The sequence below is a fragment of the Globicephala melas genome, chromosome 20 (assembly GCF_963455315.2).
Source record: "Globicephala melas chromosome 20, mGloMel1.2, whole genome shotgun sequence".
NCBI classification, from domain to species: domain Eukaryota; kingdom Metazoa; phylum Chordata; class Mammalia; order Artiodactyla; family Delphinidae; genus Globicephala; species Globicephala melas.
In genome coordinates, this window is record NC_083333.1 from 54,363,574 (window position 1) to 54,382,250 (window position 18,677).

General features: G+C 40.4%; 1 protein-coding gene across 2 annotated transcripts in view; it reads right to left on the reverse strand.

Annotated features, from left to right (window-relative positions):
• The window catches only part of TOM1L1 (target of myb1 like 1 membrane trafficking protein), a 52,567-nt gene that overhangs the window by 15,799 nt on the left and 18,091 nt on the right, over positions 1 to 18,677 (reverse strand). For both annotated transcript variants that reach the window (XR_009560367.2, XM_030881612.2), the window contains exons 8-10: positions 5,141 to 5,274; positions 708 to 768; positions 205 to 322 (exon numbers count right to left, since the gene is read on the reverse strand). Coding sequence is in view for 1 of the 2 variants with exons in the window: in XM_030881612.2 (XP_030737472.2) it covers positions 205 to 322; positions 708 to 768; positions 5,141 to 5,274 (313 nt within the window). In the remaining variant the exon portion in view is untranslated. The remainder of the gene's footprint in view (positions 1 to 204; positions 323 to 707; positions 769 to 5,140; positions 5,275 to 18,677) is intronic.

Consider the following 18,677-nt stretch of genomic DNA (forward strand, 5'->3'; position numbering starts at 1 on the left):
AAGGACCTCCTCCGCCAGACACATCCCATTCCTGTACTGGGTGTGACCTACCATTTGTCAAGAAGTACTTAAATCTCCTGATATAGTTCTCTGATATTCAAACTGACTTCAGTTCTTCTCAGGTTCCATTTAATCAAGAAACCAAGAGAACTGTTTCACATCAAGCTCTTCCACTGGTCTGAAAAGGCCCATGTGCTTATTTACTTAAGTCTGAAAGCTGAGCATTCAGGGTGCTGAGTTCTCCCAAAGTGGCCCTATGCATCGGAGGGCTGCGACTCAGGTCAAGGAGATCGGAGGATGGGGCAGAAGGTTCACTGGTAGTCTGAAAACAAAGCAAACAAAAACACAATTTAGAAAAAACTATGTCAGGCAGTTTGTCACAGCTTTCTCCCCAGACTTTCCTTTGGAGAAAGGAAGATCCTATTTGGAAGTATCCTGAGAGGGAACTCTCCATTCAATAGACAATGCTAGTACTAATCACATCTCGCCACTGACATGGGTCCCTGCTTAATTAGAGAATCTTCTTATGACCTCTTATCAATAACTCAATGAGTTATTAAGGCAGATACTCTACACTACTAAAACCACTCCAAATCATTAATGCATGTCTTCTCTTTTTTAAGACTTGTTTTATATAAGCTTTGCTCCTTGCTGTAGAATTCATAAAATTTTCAATTGTTTATTTTATAACAGTTCTATTTACTTACATTGGCATCTTCCCTCTGGTTCTTATTTTGCTCCAAAATTCTTTGTTGGTTTCGAATGAACCTGTTTGAATTAACAAAATGCAAGTCTTTAAAAGAAAACAGATATGAAAATGCTATAATATTTAACAGAATTATTAATGTGCAAATATTTAGGGATAATCAGCCTCATCCCCAATTCCCAATAAAGTACTTTAATAACTTTTTCCCAGTTTATAAAAGTAATAATGCCTTTAAAGAAAACTATGAGAAAATGGACAAATATTACAAATATGAATAATTCCATAATCAAGATATGGTTCCTATTAATATTATGATATACTTCCTTCTAGTATTTTTTTCTGTAAGTTAATCTATTTTAAACTTAGTTGAAATTATACTTTACATAATTCTGTATTCTAATTCCATTATGTTCAGATCATTTTTCTAGTTATTCAGAAATACAACTTATAGTGGTTGCATACTTAACCTAATGAATCACATATATAAATATTCTCCTTATTCTCAAATATTTGAGTTGTTTCTAATTTTGCCAAAATTATCAAAAATGATCATTTTCCATAAAATTCACATACAATTAACATATTTTCACTGTTTAATCTTCATTTTTATAAGACACTTGACACCTAACAATATTACCTTTTACAACTTTGTTTTAATTTTACATTGTTCGTACACTGTGGGTAAAGGAGGAGCAGTTAAATAAATAAGAGAATAGGTTTCAAAGAATAGTGAAGCTGAAAGCAGAAATCCAAGGCACAAGTGTCAGTATTATTACTGAGTAGTTATAGGACCACACATATGATCCTCAGTTCTCCATCTACTCAAAGAGAATAGCAATATCTGAACCATTTCCTCAAAGTTATTCTCAAGGGCGAGATACAGACAGATAATACAGGTGGATGAATGTGGAAATGCTTTGCAAACTAAAAGCTGCTTTAGAAATACATAGTATTACTCTTACGACACATTGATTCCATGAACCTAAACACTTTCAAGTCTAAAAGCTTATACTGAATTAAAACATGACTTAGGTTTAAGGATTTTCCCCTTTCTAACACACGTACTACTTCTTCCATCTACTCATGGTATTGGCTTCCTGCATGCTAGCTAGTTATGTGCAAGGTATGAACAACCTTCACAAATCAAGCCTTGAGTAACAATTTCTGTTACCTTATTTGCACAGCTATTCCCTGGATGTAATGAGTGGAAACTTCTGGGGATTTTGGAATAGGGTGAATGTATTTTGCCTGTGGGATGGATGTGAATCTTTAGGGAACAGAGGGCAGACTGTGGTGAGCATGGTAAGTAGGATGATTCCCCTGCCAAGATATCCACATCCTAATCAATGGAACGGTGAATATGTTATGTTAGATGGCATATGGAGTGAAGATTGCTAATGAGTGGACTTTAACAGGGAGATTATCCTGGACCACACAGATGAGCCCAGTGTAATCACAAAGGTCCTTAAATGTGGACGAGGGAGGCAGACGAAGGAAGCAAGAGGGATACAATGTGAGAAGGACCCGACCAGACAACTTTGGCTTTGAAGATGGAGGAAAGGGGTCAGGAGCCTAGAAAAGTGGCATAAGTTGCACAAGTTAAGGAAAAGATTTTCCTCCAAAAAGGAATGCAGCCCTGGTTCAAAGCTGAATCAGAAAAAGCTGTTCACAGAAATAACCCAGTCTCCTGATATCAAGACCAGATAAACACACATTCCCCCTTGGAGGAAGCTTTTAGTAAGGGGTCTTATGGTTTGTAATAGAATTCTCCAAAATGAAAACCATGAGTCAGCACTCTACTGAAAACCATATGGTTTTCCTTAGATATCTTCCCATTTACAAAGATTTATACCAACCACCCCCCCAAAAAGACCAAACAAACAACAAAAAAACCCCAAAAAAAACGAAGGGCAAGCTTTGCTCAGTGGTAAGGGAACATGGTCACAGGGCTCACATCCCTCCCTTGGTGCCCTGTCACCTCTTCACAGAACGGCCGCTCTCCCTGACAGTGAGATAGTGAGGGAAAGAACTTATTTTGCAGCTGTGGGTTTTACTTCCCTGATTCTCTTGGTTCATTCACGATGAGTGGGGAAAAAAAGTCTAGACAATAAATTAGAAGGCTCACTGGGACAAGAAGAGGAGGAGGACAAGAAATTAATATTTAATGTGCTAGCACCCAGCTAGGTGCTTTAATATACATTATCACATTTAATTCTTAGAAACAAACAAATAAAATAAACAAACCCTCTCCAAATAGGTAGTATTATCCTCTTTAATAAATAGGAAAAAACCCAAATCTTAAAAAAAGTTAAGCAATTTGTCCAAAATCATCAGTAAGACTTGAATCCGGACCTGTTCACCTCCTTCCCTTATGTCACACTGGTCCCATTCTTCATCTGTTGGTGGGAAATATGGCCACTAATTCCAGGGAATTCTCGACAGAAATGGTTCCCCTAAGGGCGTCTTGAAATGTCACTGTAACTAGGAGGAAAACCTCTGATATTTAGCAGGTAGGGGCCACATAAGGGAAAACTGCCCTACCCAAAATGCCAATACAACTCTTATTTGAAACAAGGATCTAGAAAAAGTTTGGGGATCTCAGAGACTCCAGAATTTCTATGCTAGGAAGGCCTAGGTACAGGTTTGGAAAGAGACCAGGAGACTTGCCCGAAGCTATGTTTGTATATAGCACTTCTCATTAAGACTGAGGAGAAAGCCACCTGTCAAGCGAAGCATGCTGCCGCTCTTTGGGGCCGGGTTCTAGGTGCCAGCTCTCTCCCCAGGCCTGTTGTGCCTTCCCATAGCTTCACAACCGTATGTGCTCTTACCTGCTCCTGGTTTAGTCAACTCCTCCTCATCCCAGAGTTCTCAGCTTAAATGGTACTTCCTCATAGAAGCCTTCCTGTCCTTCTTCTGACCTGGATTAGGTCTGGCTGTTATTCTCACTAAACAGACCTCCTATTCACTGCATTTATTTCACTTTCCAAGTGTGTATATTTATATATATGATTGAAGGTGTTTTCCTGACTATAGGCTTGACTATAGATTACAATAGGTTATAAAACTATTACTTTGGGGGCTTCCCTGGTGGCACAGTGGTTGAGAGTCCGCCTACCGATGCAGGGGACACGGGTTTGTGCCCCGGTCCGGGAAGATCCCACATGCCGCGGAGCGGCTGCGCCCGTGAGTCATGGCCGCTGAGCCTACGGGTCCGGAGCCTGTGCTCCGCAACGGGAGAGGCCACAACGGTGAGAGGCCCGCGTACCACAAAAAAAAAAAAAAAAAAAAAAAAAGACTATTACTTTGATGAATGAATAAAAGACGTGGAAACAACTTAAATGCCTAATAAGTGAACTGTGAGAGAAACGTGGACCATTATGCAGCTATTAAAAATAATGGTTTAGCCAAAGCATTTAAGAACATAGGATACACAAATACTGGTTTTACGGCAAAGAAAATCAAGGGAGAAACAAAAGTATATGTTCTTTATATGATCACGACTATAAAAAAGTTTAGAAAAATACTAAAATGTTAGAAACAAAATTATGAGTACAGTTGACCCCTGTATCCACAGGTTCTGTATCTGTGGGTTCTGTATCTGAGGATTCAACCAACCTCAGATTGAAAATATTTGAAAAAGAAAAATTCCAGAAAGTTCTAAAAAGGAAACTTGAATTTGCCATGAACCAGCATCTATTTACATAGCATTTACATTTACTAGGTATTATAAGTAATCTAGAGATGATTTAAAGTGTACAGGAGGATGTGCATAGGTTATATGCAAATACTACACTATTTTACATAAAGGGCTTAAGCATCTGTGGATCTTGGTATCCTTGGGGGGGGGGGTTCCTGGAAACAATCCCCTACAGATATCAAGAGATGACTGTGTTTAAACTTTTTGCCTTCATACTTTTATGAATGGAATTTAGAAAAAAAAATCTGTGTTCATATACAGCTTATCCTCACTGGCTACTCTGGTTTTGTGTAGACTATTTTCTCCATATAAATATCCTCCTCTCTTCTCTTTACCATTTCCATGTTGTTCTCCACCTCAAACTTAGGGTAAACCTCACTTTCACTACGACTCTTTGTTTATAGCATTGGTCTATTTGAGAGCTTACGATGTGCTCAGTGCAGACAACATTCTGTGATTAAGATCCAGGCCCTGCTCACAGGGCAGTACGTGAGCATTGCTTACACTGCCCGTGAATGCCCCTCACACTGCTCAGGCACACGCTCATTCCTGCAAGCCATATCACACACTCCCAGAAGAGCAGGACCAGGATTCCCTATCTTGGGAGGAAGGCAGCCATGTCCAGAACTTATTCCTGATCTTTCTGAGTGCTCACCTGTAGGCACTCTAAGAACACAGAGTACCTGGAGGTTAAACTAGCACTGGAGGAGGGTCGGAGAGGGCGTGCCACTGCTCACCTCTCATATCCAAGGATGGCGTTATTCAAATCCTCATTCACCTGAATTAGCTCAACAGTGACATCTTCATTCTCCACCACTACAAGCAGGTCCATGATCCTCTCCTGCATCTCCCGACCTGTCTTATAAAGTTTCTGTCAAAGAAGGAGAGAGATTTCTTCTTCAGTGCTAAAAAAACAACTGATTTGCCAATCTGTATACTACTGTGACCATCTCCACACTGAGTCACCTATGGGAGATTACCAAAGTATTTAACTATGGACAGCTCATCCTTTCTCTATGAAGGATATCAGAACAATATTTTCCTCTAAAAATCAAAATGGGCATCATAAGGACAATAATGTACATTGCATGTAATGCTGGACTAGAAGTCAGAAGTGGTGTACAGGAATTCTAGGTTTACTACTTATTAGCTGTGCTGTGTTAGGGAAAAAAAATCACTTGTTTTCTAAATCTGTTTACTCACTTGACAAGTGAAAAATATACTACTTGCCACATCTACCTCAAGGGGTGACAGAAAATCAAATGAGGTGTATAATGAGGAACTGTATAACTATAAAGAACTACATAAAACATAAAATGCTATTGTTGTTATTTGTGGTAATAGAAGAAAGTAGTTAAAATGCATTTATAGCAGTATAATTTTCTTGTTATGTTTTACTTAAACATGTAACGTTTATAGTTACAACATCACATTCCAAGGTAAACTGAAGCAGGATTAAAAAACTAGTCATCAATGCCATTTTTATTTGGACTGCCTGGAATCACTGTATTACACAAGACTCTACTCCCCAAACCAGCTTTTTCTCATAAGCATCAGAGGCACCTACAACAGACTTACTGACTCAGAATTGCCTAGGCTGAGAGTTTGGGAATTTACACTTTTTAAACAAGCATCTCAAAGTGTTTCTTATGTACACTGATACTTGAGAACTGCTATCTTACAACTTACTTTCTCTTAGGCAAACCTCCAGTAAGCCTGAGGAGCATAAAACTGGTATTAATATTCCTTCAAACCCACCCTGGCTAGAATTTGTCCATGTAATAATACATTAACATCAGGCAAGAACACAGGGAAGCTCTCCTTTCAAAATGAAAGCAGCAGAACTTGCTAAATCACAGCACTATTACATTATCTGATCTTTTCCCTCAAGAAAGACAGACTTAAAAAAAAAAAAAAAAAAGACCTGCTGAAAAACTTACACTTCACAAAACCATTTAGAATCTCAAACAATCTATCACAAGATTTCCAACAGGAAATCTCTAAATAAATAAACCAAACCACTACTAGCTGGCATTTAGACTTAGAGGTAAAGGCTACCATACCTCCACAAAATCTTAACAGAAGTATTTAGAAGACAGAAGAAAAGGGAAAGGAAAAAAAAAAGTGAGACAGACAGATGACAGACTCTAGGTTTTCATACTTGCACTGTGCAACCAGAAAAATTGTCCCGGTTCCTAATGATGTGGTCACTGTCTGCAGCAGTTGACAAACTTTTCCTTAAAGGTCCAGATATTAAATATTTTCTGCTTTGTAGGCCACAAAGCCTGTGTTGTAACTACCCAACTCTGCCAAGGTGAGAGTAACCACACACAATATGTAAACAAATGGGTGTGGCCACATCCTAGTAAAATTAAGTCAGGTGGTTGCCAAATTTGAGTCACTTATGGTCCCCTGGTAGAGCACAAAGAGAAAAGACTTCAGACTCAGTGATCCAAAGGTCTCTCCCATCTACATACCTGATACGGGATATGGTTAAAACTTAGCCTCAGTTTACTTTTTTATCTGTAAAACAAGGATAACAACCATCTTATAGGGTTGTTGTCAGAACAGAAAATGATGCGGTTGAAACCCACGTATGGCATACAGGGTAGTCAATGAATGTATTATGGTTGCCTAAGGAGGTGTCCCTAGCAGCTTAACTAGCAAACTAATATTATACATTCCTGGGACTTCCCTGGTGGTCCAGTGGATAAGACTCTGCACTCCCAATGCAGGGGGCCTGGGTTCGATCTCTGGTCAGGGAACTAGATCCGGCATGCATGCTACAACTAAGAAGTCTGCATGCTGCAACTAAGACCTGGTGCAGCCAAAATAAATACATATATATATATTTTTTAAAAAAAGGAAAAAACTAAGAAGCATTTGGTTATAACCCCATGATGAACGAGAACTTTACCTCTGTTCTGCGTTAGTGTACAGAACAGTTCTCCTCCTTGCTCACTGGCAGCCTTGCTAGAACAATGTCAAGATCAAGGAAATACAATGGCTGTTAGATGCCTGTGACAAAAGTAGAAAGTAATCTGAAATGAATTTGCAGCCAACGTCAACAGCCCCCGGTCACATGAAGACTGTCCCTTTGTCCTCTCAAGAGACAGATGGAATGGAAACATGAAAGGGGCACCACATTTCTCAGCAGGTTTGCAAAGCAGAATTTGAAAAACCTCTTCAAAAGCCAGCCCACTCTGATCTTTGCAATTGATGTCTGTCTCAGAGGAGGGCCAAGCCACCTGGAAACAGCACAGATCAAGTACCATGGACCAAAAGGATGGGTCAGAAGTTCCCCACAGCAGGCACCTGCAGGGCTGTGGATGTGGGGAGCAAGGGGGCACGAGTTAAAATACGGAGGAACAGCTGCTGGTGCATATGCCCATCACAGAGGCCCTGGAATCGCCTCCCTTTACACCATATCAAAGCCCAGGCAGGCTTCTGAGCTAAAGTGATTCTAACAATCAATTCAAACGTCTTTGGAGCAAAACAAAAAGGAGCTCATTAAGAGCTTCCTCTTCTGACATCCAGATGGCTCCCACTCTTTCGCAGAGCATTCAGGAATTAAGGAAGAAGATTCTTCCACACTTTGAACTTCAACTGCAATTGTCCCACATTCACCAACACAGGGCAACTCAATAAAAAGAAAAACAAAAGTATCTGAACATATCCCTTGAAAAAGTAATAAAAGGAAGAAATGTGTTTGCTTAACAGCCTTCTCTGGAAATAATACCTCTGGCACTACTGCTATTACACATCTCCTCTCTCCCAGGACCTCCTACCAAGACAGCAAGAGACCCCGAGAACGTCCCTATATATTCAAAACCAAAACTGCCCCCGCTCACCATGAAACCAAACATTCCTCAGCATAACTTGCTCATACACTTTCTTCTTTCTTTTACAGGCTTCTGTTGAATGAATGACAAGTTAACAGTTAACATAATCCTCCAGAAAATCATTAACTTCCAACTCTTTTTCCCAACTAAATATTGTAAACATCTTCAGTAACTCCTTAGCCCTTCTTTTGCCCTAAATCATTAATTCTTCAACAGAGGATCAATCTATTCAACTTAATAGACATTTGATAAGCTCACTCAGTACACAAAACATACACTCTAAATGTGCATAGCTGTATGGATTTATAACTAGAGGTCTTGGTTACTGCCTTCAAGTTGCTTCCACTCTAGCTCAGGAGCTAATATATACCCACATGAACAGACAATAGGTTAGCCACCTATGCTAGAAAGTCAGTCCTGGGTTCAAAATGAGAAACAAGAGCTATACTGGATAGAACACAGCCTCAGGAGGACAAGGTTCCCACTCCAGCTCCATCACTCGCTTGCCACTGTGTGGACAAATCATTCCCTTTCTGAACATGTAGCCTCATCTGTAAAGGGAGATGGTCTTAATGGCATTGAAAGTCCCTTCCACTCTTAACACCTTACAAGTCTCTGAATGGGAAAGACAGTAAGAGCAGTCAGGGCAGATGACTTTTTATTTTACTCTCAGGTTTTTTTTTCTCAACTGTTACCAATTATTCTCACAGGACCAAATTTTAGATTCACATGATTTGAAACTTCTCTAATAAGTTAGAGTAAGGCTTTTTCTAGTTGTGCTTTCAGAATTGGAGCTCACTTTATTCTACAGAAGACGAAAACATTCTCTTCTTTCATTGTCCTTACTGGGTCTAGGCAAAAACAAGACTAAAATGGGAGGTGAGCCACTCACGGTAAGAGCACGGTGATTCAGAGACAAGTACACAATACCTAGAAAACAAATGCAAGAACGTGCAGCAACATTTCATTGCTGTGACCAGAACAGATACTTTTAACTCATCGCAATACTCATAGACTAGACGTGGCCTCAGAATCTTCGCACACCACTCTGGCAAGCTAAAAGAAATCCTGTCTCTGCCCCTAATGAAGTTCAAAGTGGTTGGGAAAGGTGTCTTTCACCAAAATAGTTTCATTGCCTAAGAATCTAACAAAGAGAAAGGAGCTCTGAGAATAAGCAGGGCTTCGGGATCTAACCGCTCGGCACGGATTGGAGGAACAGATAGGGGATTCCACATAAGTATACCAGATTTCAGACAGAAGGAAACAGACAATGCATTTCAAATAAACAGAACAGCTGCCAGAAGGTATGCGCCAACAGACAAAACAGGAAATGCTTTTAATGTTAACAAACTGCATATAAGACTGTGATCACTGGTAAAGTATATGTACAAGAAGAGCCGAGAAATTTTTGAGCGGAGACTTTTCCTACCGGCTGCACACCTTTCTTTTGCCTTCCAGATCCACCATCCATACTCTGCCCTGCTGTGTGCCCTGGGGGCTGGCCTGTAGCGGGCATACCACCAGGTCCCCTGCCCTCTAGCTTTTGACTGGGTTCAGCCCACAGGATGCACGGGGAGGAAATGGGAGGGCGAAGGAGAGTGAGGTCTGGATATTATCTTCATTCCTTCCACCAAAGGCACCACTACTCTCAAGGCTGCCTTCCTCATATTCTGCCCACTGGGTTCTGGCAAAAGTTTCTTCTTGCCTATTTATGCCTAGGGGTATTAGCTAATAGCCCAGGGTAACAAACTTGCTCCTGTGGTTTCTCTGAGCCCTGTGGTACCTCACTAAATAAACAGTACCTTGATTAAGTTCTTTTCAAATTACCCAAATGGAGCATGCCATCTGTTTCACTGATAAGCCCTAAAAGGCATGAAAACAGAGCAATTTAAATAGTATGATACCAACACAGGGATAGACAAACAGATCAAACCAAGAGAACAGCCTCTGGAAAGACATCCTTGCACTAGAATAAAAATATGATAAAGAGGTATTTGAAATCAGTGGAGAAGGTATAAATTGTTACTAAATGTTATTTGGACAACCAGCCATATAACTGAAAAAGATCAATGAAGGGAAAATCTCTAACTGATACCAAGGATAAAGATTTTAATTTTATTTTTTAAATTAATTAATTTTGGCTGCATTGGGTCTTTGTTGCTGCTCACAGGCTTTCTCTAGTTGCAGAGAGTGGGGGCTACTCTTCGTTGCGGTGCGCAGGCTTCTCATTGAAGTGGCTTCTCTCGTTGTGGAGCATGGGCTCTAGGCACACGGGCTTCAGTAGCTGTGGCACGTGGGCTCAGTAGTTGTAGCTTGCAGGCTCTAGAGCACAGGCTCAGTAGTTGTGGCACACAGGCTTAGTTGCTCCGTGGCATGTGGGAACTTCCCAGACCAGGGATCAAACCCGTGTCCCCTGCATCGGCAAGCAGATTCTTAACTGCTGTGCCATCAGGGAAGTCCCAAGATTTTAATTTTAAACCACATAAAATCAAGGGAAAATCCATTAATTTATTAAAGATATTTTTGTTGAATGATTACATTGTGCAGCACTGCTCTGGGAGCGGAACCTGAGCAGTAAACAGGACAAGGCTTTGAAGCATCCATTCTAGAAGGCAAAGACAGCTGCACAATCATGCAGGAAAAGCATCAGTGTGCTGGGCAGAGAATGAAAAGGGGGTGAAAAAGAAAGTGATGACTTTAAACTGGGGAGCCAGTGAAGACCCCTCTGAGGAGGTAACATACTAAGTTGGAATGATGAGAAAAAGCTGGCCATTAAAAGACAGGGGAAGCATGAGAGTCAAGGGTGAAACAGCTCCCCAACAAGAACGAACTCAGTGTGTCCAGGGAATAGGAAGGTGGTCGCTGTGGCTGGACCAAGGACACATGAGCTATGGAAGGAAAGGCGGGCAGGAGCAGACTGGGAGAGGTTTTGTGGCCAGAGTAAGAAAGTTGGGTTTTATTCCAAGTGTAATGGGAAGCCACTGGAGGGTTTCCAGCAAGGAGCAACATGATCTGGTCTACCTTTTAGAAAGCTATAGAGATGCTCAATATCATTAGTTATTAGGGAAACGCAAATCAAAACTATAGTGAGATACCACTTCACACCTACTACGTAGCTAAAAAACTCCAGAAAACCACAAGTGTTGGCAAGGAAGTGGAGAAATTGAAACCTGTGTGTTGCTGGTGGGAATGTAAAATGGTGCAGCCACTGTGGAAAAAAGTTTGGCAGTTCCTCCAAAAAGTTAAACATAGAGTTTCTATATGACCTAGTGATGCTACTCTGAGGTATATACTCAAAAGAACATAGGTATTCAAACAAAAACTTACACATGAATGTTCACAGCAGCTATTCACAATAGCCAAAAGGTAGAAACAACTCAAATGTCCATCAACTAATAAATAAATAAATAAATAAAATATAGTATACCCATACAATGGAATATTGGGCCATAAAATGTGCTACAGCATGGTTGAACCTTGAAAACATTATAGTAAGTGAAAGAATCATATTTTATGATTCCATGTATATGAAATACTCAGAATAGGTAAATAAATACACAGAAAGAGAAAGCAGATAACTGGTTGCCTGGGACTGGGCAAAGACAGGAAGGGAGAGAGATTGCTTAATGGGTATAGGTTTTCCTTTGGGGATGATGAAAATGTTTTGGAACTAAATAGAGGAAATGGTTACACTGTGAACATGAATTCCACTAAATTGTACACTTTAAACTGTAAACCTTAAAGTGATTAATTTTATGTTTTAACATAAAAATGTTTTAAAAAAATGTTTTAAAATGTTTTAACATTTTTATTAATATTATGTGAATTTTACCTCAATTAAAGAAAAAAGCTATATAGTTCTTGATTTTCAACACAGCACTGTACTCAATATCCTGAAAATATTTTTGACAACAAAATACCTAAAAATATTGGATACAATATAAAAGTATTTTAATGTGCATGCCTAACCTTTCAAGAAAGCATGAGAAGTCCTCAAAGGCTAAATCCAAATAGGATCCAAAGATATGAGAGGCAATAAAGGCACAAGGGCCCGAAAGGCACCCATCTGTCAGTCTCTAATAACCCTGAGAGGCAGGAGACAAAGCCTGGGGCCCGAACAAGGTACTGAGATGCAGCTGGGACATCTGAATGCCTACGACCTATATACAAAATAAGAAATATACATATTGATCTTTGCCCCCCAGTGCTGACAGAGTTCCTAAATCCCTTGGAACTTCCTGGGTGATAGGAGCATCTTTTGTTCCGATGAGGCAACTCTTGATGGGCTCCTGGATGGGGGCTGGTCAACAGAAAGACTAAAACTTGATTAGAAGCTTGGAACTTTTAGCCCTATCCTCCATCCTCCGGGTATGGAAGGGAGGCTAGAGATGAGAGTTAACTGATCATGCCTACTTGATGAAGCCTCCATAAAAATCCATAAACTTTGGGGTTCGGAGGGCTTCCAGTTGGTGAACATACCCATGTGCTGGGACAGGGGTGCACCTCAACTCCATAGGGACAGAAGCTTCAGTGTTTGGGACCCTTCTAGACCTCACCCTTTGTACCTCTTCACCTGGCTTTTCATCTGCATCCTTTGTAACATCCTTTATAATAAACCACTAAATATAAGTAATTGTCTCCTTGAGTTCTGTGAGCCATTCACGCAAATTATCAAACCTGAGGAGAGGGTTGTGGGAACCCCCGGTTTATAGCCTGTTGGTCAGAAGTATGGGAGACTTAAACTTGCAAAGGGCATCTGAAGTGGGGCAGCCTTGTGGGACCGAGCCCTTAACCTGTGGGATCTGATGCTAACTCTGGGTACTTAATGTCGGAATTGAATTTAATTTTAAGACACCCAGCTGGCATCAGAAAATCAGTCAGTGTGGGCAAAAAACCCATACATTTGGTGTCAGAAGTGCTGGTTGTGAGTAGTACAAAAAACAAAGTTTTCCTTTTGTTATATAAGTTAAAAAGTTAGAAAAAGCAGCTCAGCCCCACAAAGGAAAACGGCAAGGAGAAGGAGAAACTTCACCTTTAGAGGGAGAGAAGGAAACTACGTATTCTTCCTGAGAATTCTAACAGCCTTTCTGCATTATCATCTCTAGGGATGAGACCCTCTGCCTTCAAAGTTTAAAAGCCCTAGTGAGTGTTTTTCTTTTTTCTTCTGATTGCTGAAGTCCCATGTTCTCTTGGAAACCACAAGTTATTTGAAGTCCTTTTTCTCTGGTCTTATTAGTGACACTGGAAGTTCCCTGTTCCTGGAGGTATAGTGCTGGGACAGCAGAAGACAGACTCATGTCCATGTGAGTGCCTAAGGCCCATCCAATCTTACTCTGATTCTGAGGTTACTATAGGCTTCTTCTGAGGAAAGTCACACTGTAAGGGTCTCTTTCTTCTGGGACTGTGTGTACCTCAGTTGGCTGATCCCACCTACATTACTGGACTCTGAATATCCTCACTCTTCTGGTACCCTGACGGTCTGTCTAGGCTCTCCTGTAATCCTTGGAATTTATTCTTATTTTCATATTTTGTCTGTCATTTCAAAGGGGTTTGGGGAAGAGAAGGTAAATTCTTTTAACAAGCTAAAAGAAAAAAAGTGGTTATTAGCTAGTTTGGGGAAAAAACAGTGTCTGTTTCACAACTATCACAGTGGATTTCAGATACTTTTAGTACTTCTTTACAGAAAAACTCTGAATGCCCTGTAATGCTCCTGGGTCCTCAATGCCTCCCACCTTGCCCACTACCCCAACTCTGATGACCCCCCACCAGGCTCATGCTGAAGCCTCCAAAAGCCCCTGCGGTTACATGGGGAAGCTAGGCAGGAAGCCAGCGTTGTCTGGGGGCCCTAACTCCACTAATCTGTAGATTTTACAACAGGGGTCCGCAACCCCCAGGCTACAGACTGGTACCAGTCTGCGGCCTGTTAGGAACCGAGCCGCAGAGCAGGAGGTGAGCAGCGGGCAAATGAGCGAAGCTTCATCTGTATTTACAGCCACTCCCCATCACTCGCAACCCATCGCTTGCGTTACTGCCTGAGCTCCGCCTCCTGTCAGATCAGTGGCAGCGTTAGATTCTCATGGGAGGACAAACCCTACTGTGAACTGCTCACGCAAGGGATCTAGGTTGCCCACTCTGTATGAGAATCTAATGCCTGATTATCTGAGGTGGAGCTGAGGCAGTGATGCTAGCGCAGGTGAGTGGCTGCAAATACAGATTATCATTAGCAGAGAGGTTTGACTGCACAGAGACCATGATAAATCAACTGCTTGCAGAATCTTATCAAAACCCTATCAGTGAGTGGCAAGTGAAAACAAGCTCAGGGCTCTCACTGATTCTGCATTATGGTGAGTTGTATAATTATTTCATTATATATTACAATGTAATAATAATAGAAATAAAGTGCACAATAAATGTAATGTGCTTGAATCATCCCGAAACCATCCCCCCACCAGCCCCAGTCCCTGGAAAAATTGCCTTCCACGAAACCGGTCCCTGGTGCCAAAAACGTTGGGGGCTGCTGGTTTTACACTGTTGTGACAAAACCTCTGAAAAAGTACAAACTAAAGAATTACTTTATTTCTCCATAGTCTATCTTTGCTGGTTTCATTTTTAGATTCCATCACCTTATTTTAGATTGACCATAGTTGGACAGGATATTGTGATAGAAGAAATATATATTTGGTCTTTATCCCCAGTACCTAGCACAGAGCTTCTAAAACCCTGGGAATTTCCAGAGCAGTAGGATGAGAGAAGCATCTTTCGTTATTGATAAGAAGCCCCTTTCAACCAAGCCTGAGTTTATGCTAATGAGGTAATTCTTGGAGGATGGAGGCTGGCTGCCAGAGGAACCAACCCTGTGATTAGAAGGTTGAAACTTGCAACCTCCAGGAAGGGGAGAGGGACTGGGGGTTGAGTTAGTCACCAGTGGCCAATGATTAAATAAATCATGCCTCTGTAATGGAATCTCTATAAAACCCTAAACTACTGGGTTCAGAGAGCTTCTAGGTGGTGAACACACTCAGATGCTAGGAAGGTGGTGAACTCCAACTCCACAGGGACAGAAGCTCCTGTGCTCAGGACCCTTCCACACCTTGCTGTATGTATTCTTTGTCAACAACGGAAAAATGTCACCTGCCATATCAGTAAACAAAGGATGTTGCAGCCATCAAGCCATCACATTACAGCCTCCCCGACGGTGAGCCCTGAAGGAACTCAAGATAGAAACAGGATGCCCACCATCTAGCAGTCAGCCTCTGCAGCCACCCCCCAAGAGTGTACCCTGAGGAAAGTGAGGATGAGAAAGCACAGGATGCTGACCCCAGATAGCTGAGGTGTATATCAAAGGAATGACTTCAGTGAGTCCAGACTCCTGTATCTGTGCAAACATAGAAAAGCACTAAATTCTTTAACATGAGATATCTGGTTTTCTTTCAGTAACAGTAATCTTTTGATGTTCCAATTACCTGGTCTTTGTTAAAAAAACTCCTATATATCCTGGCTCCTCCCTTGCTTCTTCAGAGTAGTACCTTAGAGCTATCTGAGAGGCTGTGTCTTGGGCTTAAGTCTTCAGTTTTGTCCACCGAATAAAATATAATTCAAAACCTTTAGGGACTTCCCTGGTAGTCCAGTGGTTAAGAATCTACCTTCCAATGCAGGGGACGCGGGTTCGATCCCTGATCGGGGAACTCAGATCCCACATGCTGTGGAGCAACTAAACCCACACACCACAACTAAAGAGCCCACACACCACAACTACTGAGACCATGCACTCTGGAGCATGCGTGCCACAACTAGAGAAGCCCGCTATGAAAACCCAGCACAGCAAATAAAAAAACAAAAAAAAAACACACAAAACTTTTAGGTTGTACTTTTTTCACTTGACATCTTCATCTGGCTATCATCTATATCCTTTATAATGAACTGGTAATAGTAAGTAAAGTGTTTCCCTGGATTCCCTGAGCCATCCTAGCAAATTACTGGACCTGAGGAGGGGATCACGGGGACCCCCGATTTGACTTGTAGCCAAAATGGGACAGAAGTGTGGGCAACTTGGGTACCCACTACTTGTGAATTGGCGTCTGAAGTGGGGGCAGTCTTGTGGGACTAAGCCTCTTAACATGTGGGGTCTGTGCTATCTCTGGGTAGCTAGTGCCAGAATGATTTAATGTGAGGGAAAAAACTTCAGACCTGGTGTCTGAAGTGTTGTGAATAGAGAAATAGTTTTCTTTTACGAGGTTATTTAGATTACAAGAAAAAGTTCAAATACCTGTCAAAAGAATTTAAAAACAGTGCTCCCCGCACCAGCTCTCTGTTACTAACAAAACGGGTTAAGAGAGAAAAATAAAGTTACACATTCAATAGGCTCCATAAACAAACTGACCTGGGGCCAGAACCATTCAACTGGAATTGGCCATGAGTAGTGTTCTAACATTGATTTACAGCCCAAGTCTCTTTACTATTCAAGGCAACACACAACCCTAGCCTCTGGCATCAAAACAGCAACCAGCAAATCAGCATTATCCTTGCAAAATTCAACCAAACATCTGTACCCAAAGACTTGGACACAAAAAGGCATTTCAGTGCACTCCACGATGGCATCAAATAAAACTGGATGCGCATATTTGAATGGGATGTTTCAGTGTACATTTTACTGAAGGAGTGATTGTTTGCCACAGATAGATAAAAACATGAGAGAAAAATCCTATCACTTCATTTGAGAGCTCTGAAAGGCTGGGAAGACTGTGTGGAACTAGGAATATTGCCATGTCCATTTTTGAAAAATATTATCTGCCACATATCCTTTTACTTTGATATTTACTTTTTAAATTTTAGTTTAACATGCTTGTTAACATCATGAGTCACAGAATTTATATCTGTGAATGCCTTTGATTGTGGATTTTTTAAAAGGGATTACTACACAGGAACTCTATAATTAATTTTCTTTTTAATCTCCTCATAACTTGGATGTATAAATGAAGAGCTAAGCTCTTATCTTAGCTCTTCATTTTATATATATATATAGAAACTAAGTCCAATGATAGTAAATGACTTGCCCAAGGCCAGGAACCATAAGAATCATTAGCAAAATGATATAACGTTCCTAAGTAAAATATCTTAAAAATAATATACTTAAAACCACTGATCCAAAATACTGATTTATTTCTCAATGAATATTACTCTGATGTTCTATAGGATATTAACAGATACTTAGCAACTAGAGATTCTTTAGTCAAAAAGTCTGTAAACTTTGGGTTAAAGACTCTTTGCACAGATGCAAAAATCCTCAACAAAACATTAGCAAACCAAATCCAAAAACACATGAAAAGGATCACATACCATGATCAAGTTGGATTCATCCCAGGCTCACAGGATGGTTCAACATATGCAAATCAGTCAATGTGATACACCACATCAACAAAAAACAAGACAAAAACCACATGATCATCTCAACAGATGCAGAAAAAGCATTTGATAAAATTCAACATCCATTCATGATAAAAACTCTTGCCAAAGCGTGTAGAGAGGGAACATATCTCAACATTATGAAAGCCATTTTATGACAAACCCACAGCCAGCATAATACTAAATGGTGAAAAGCTGAAAGCCTTCCCAATAAATTCTGGAACAAGACTAGGATGCCTACTCTCACCACTTCTATTCAACACAGTATTGGAAGTCACAGTCAGAGCAATCAGACAGAAAAAAGAAATAAAATGTATACAAATTGCAAGAGAAAAGGTAAAACTGTCATTATATGTGGACAATAGGATATCTATATAGAAAACCCTAAAGACTCCACACAAAAACTATTAAAACTGATAAATGAATTCAGCAAGGTAGCAGTATACAAGATTAATACACAGAAATCTGTTGCATTTCTTTCACTAACAATGAAATATCAGAATGGGAAAGTAAAAAAAATACTGTTTAAAATTGCATCAAAACAAAACAAAACAAAACCTAGGAATAAGCCTAACCAAGGAGATGAAAGACTTATATGCTGAGAACTATAAAACACTGATAAAAGAAATTGAAGATGATTCAAGGAAATGGAAAGATATCACATGTTCTTGGATTGGAAGAATTAATATAGTTAAAATGGCCATACTACTCAAAGCAATCCACAGATTTAATGTGATCCCTATCAAATTACCCATAACATTTTTCACAAAATTAGAATAACCCTAAAATTTATACAGAACCACAAGAGACACAGAATTGCCAAAGCAATCCTGAGGAAAAAGAACAAAGCTGGAGGCATAACCATTGGAGACTTCAGACAATACTACAGAGCGACAGTAACTGAAACAGTGTGGTATCGGCACAAAAACAGACATATAGATAAATGGAACTGAATAGAGAGCCCAGAAATAAACCCACGGTCACACATAAATAGGTCACACCACAACTACAGTCAGGTAATCTTTGACAA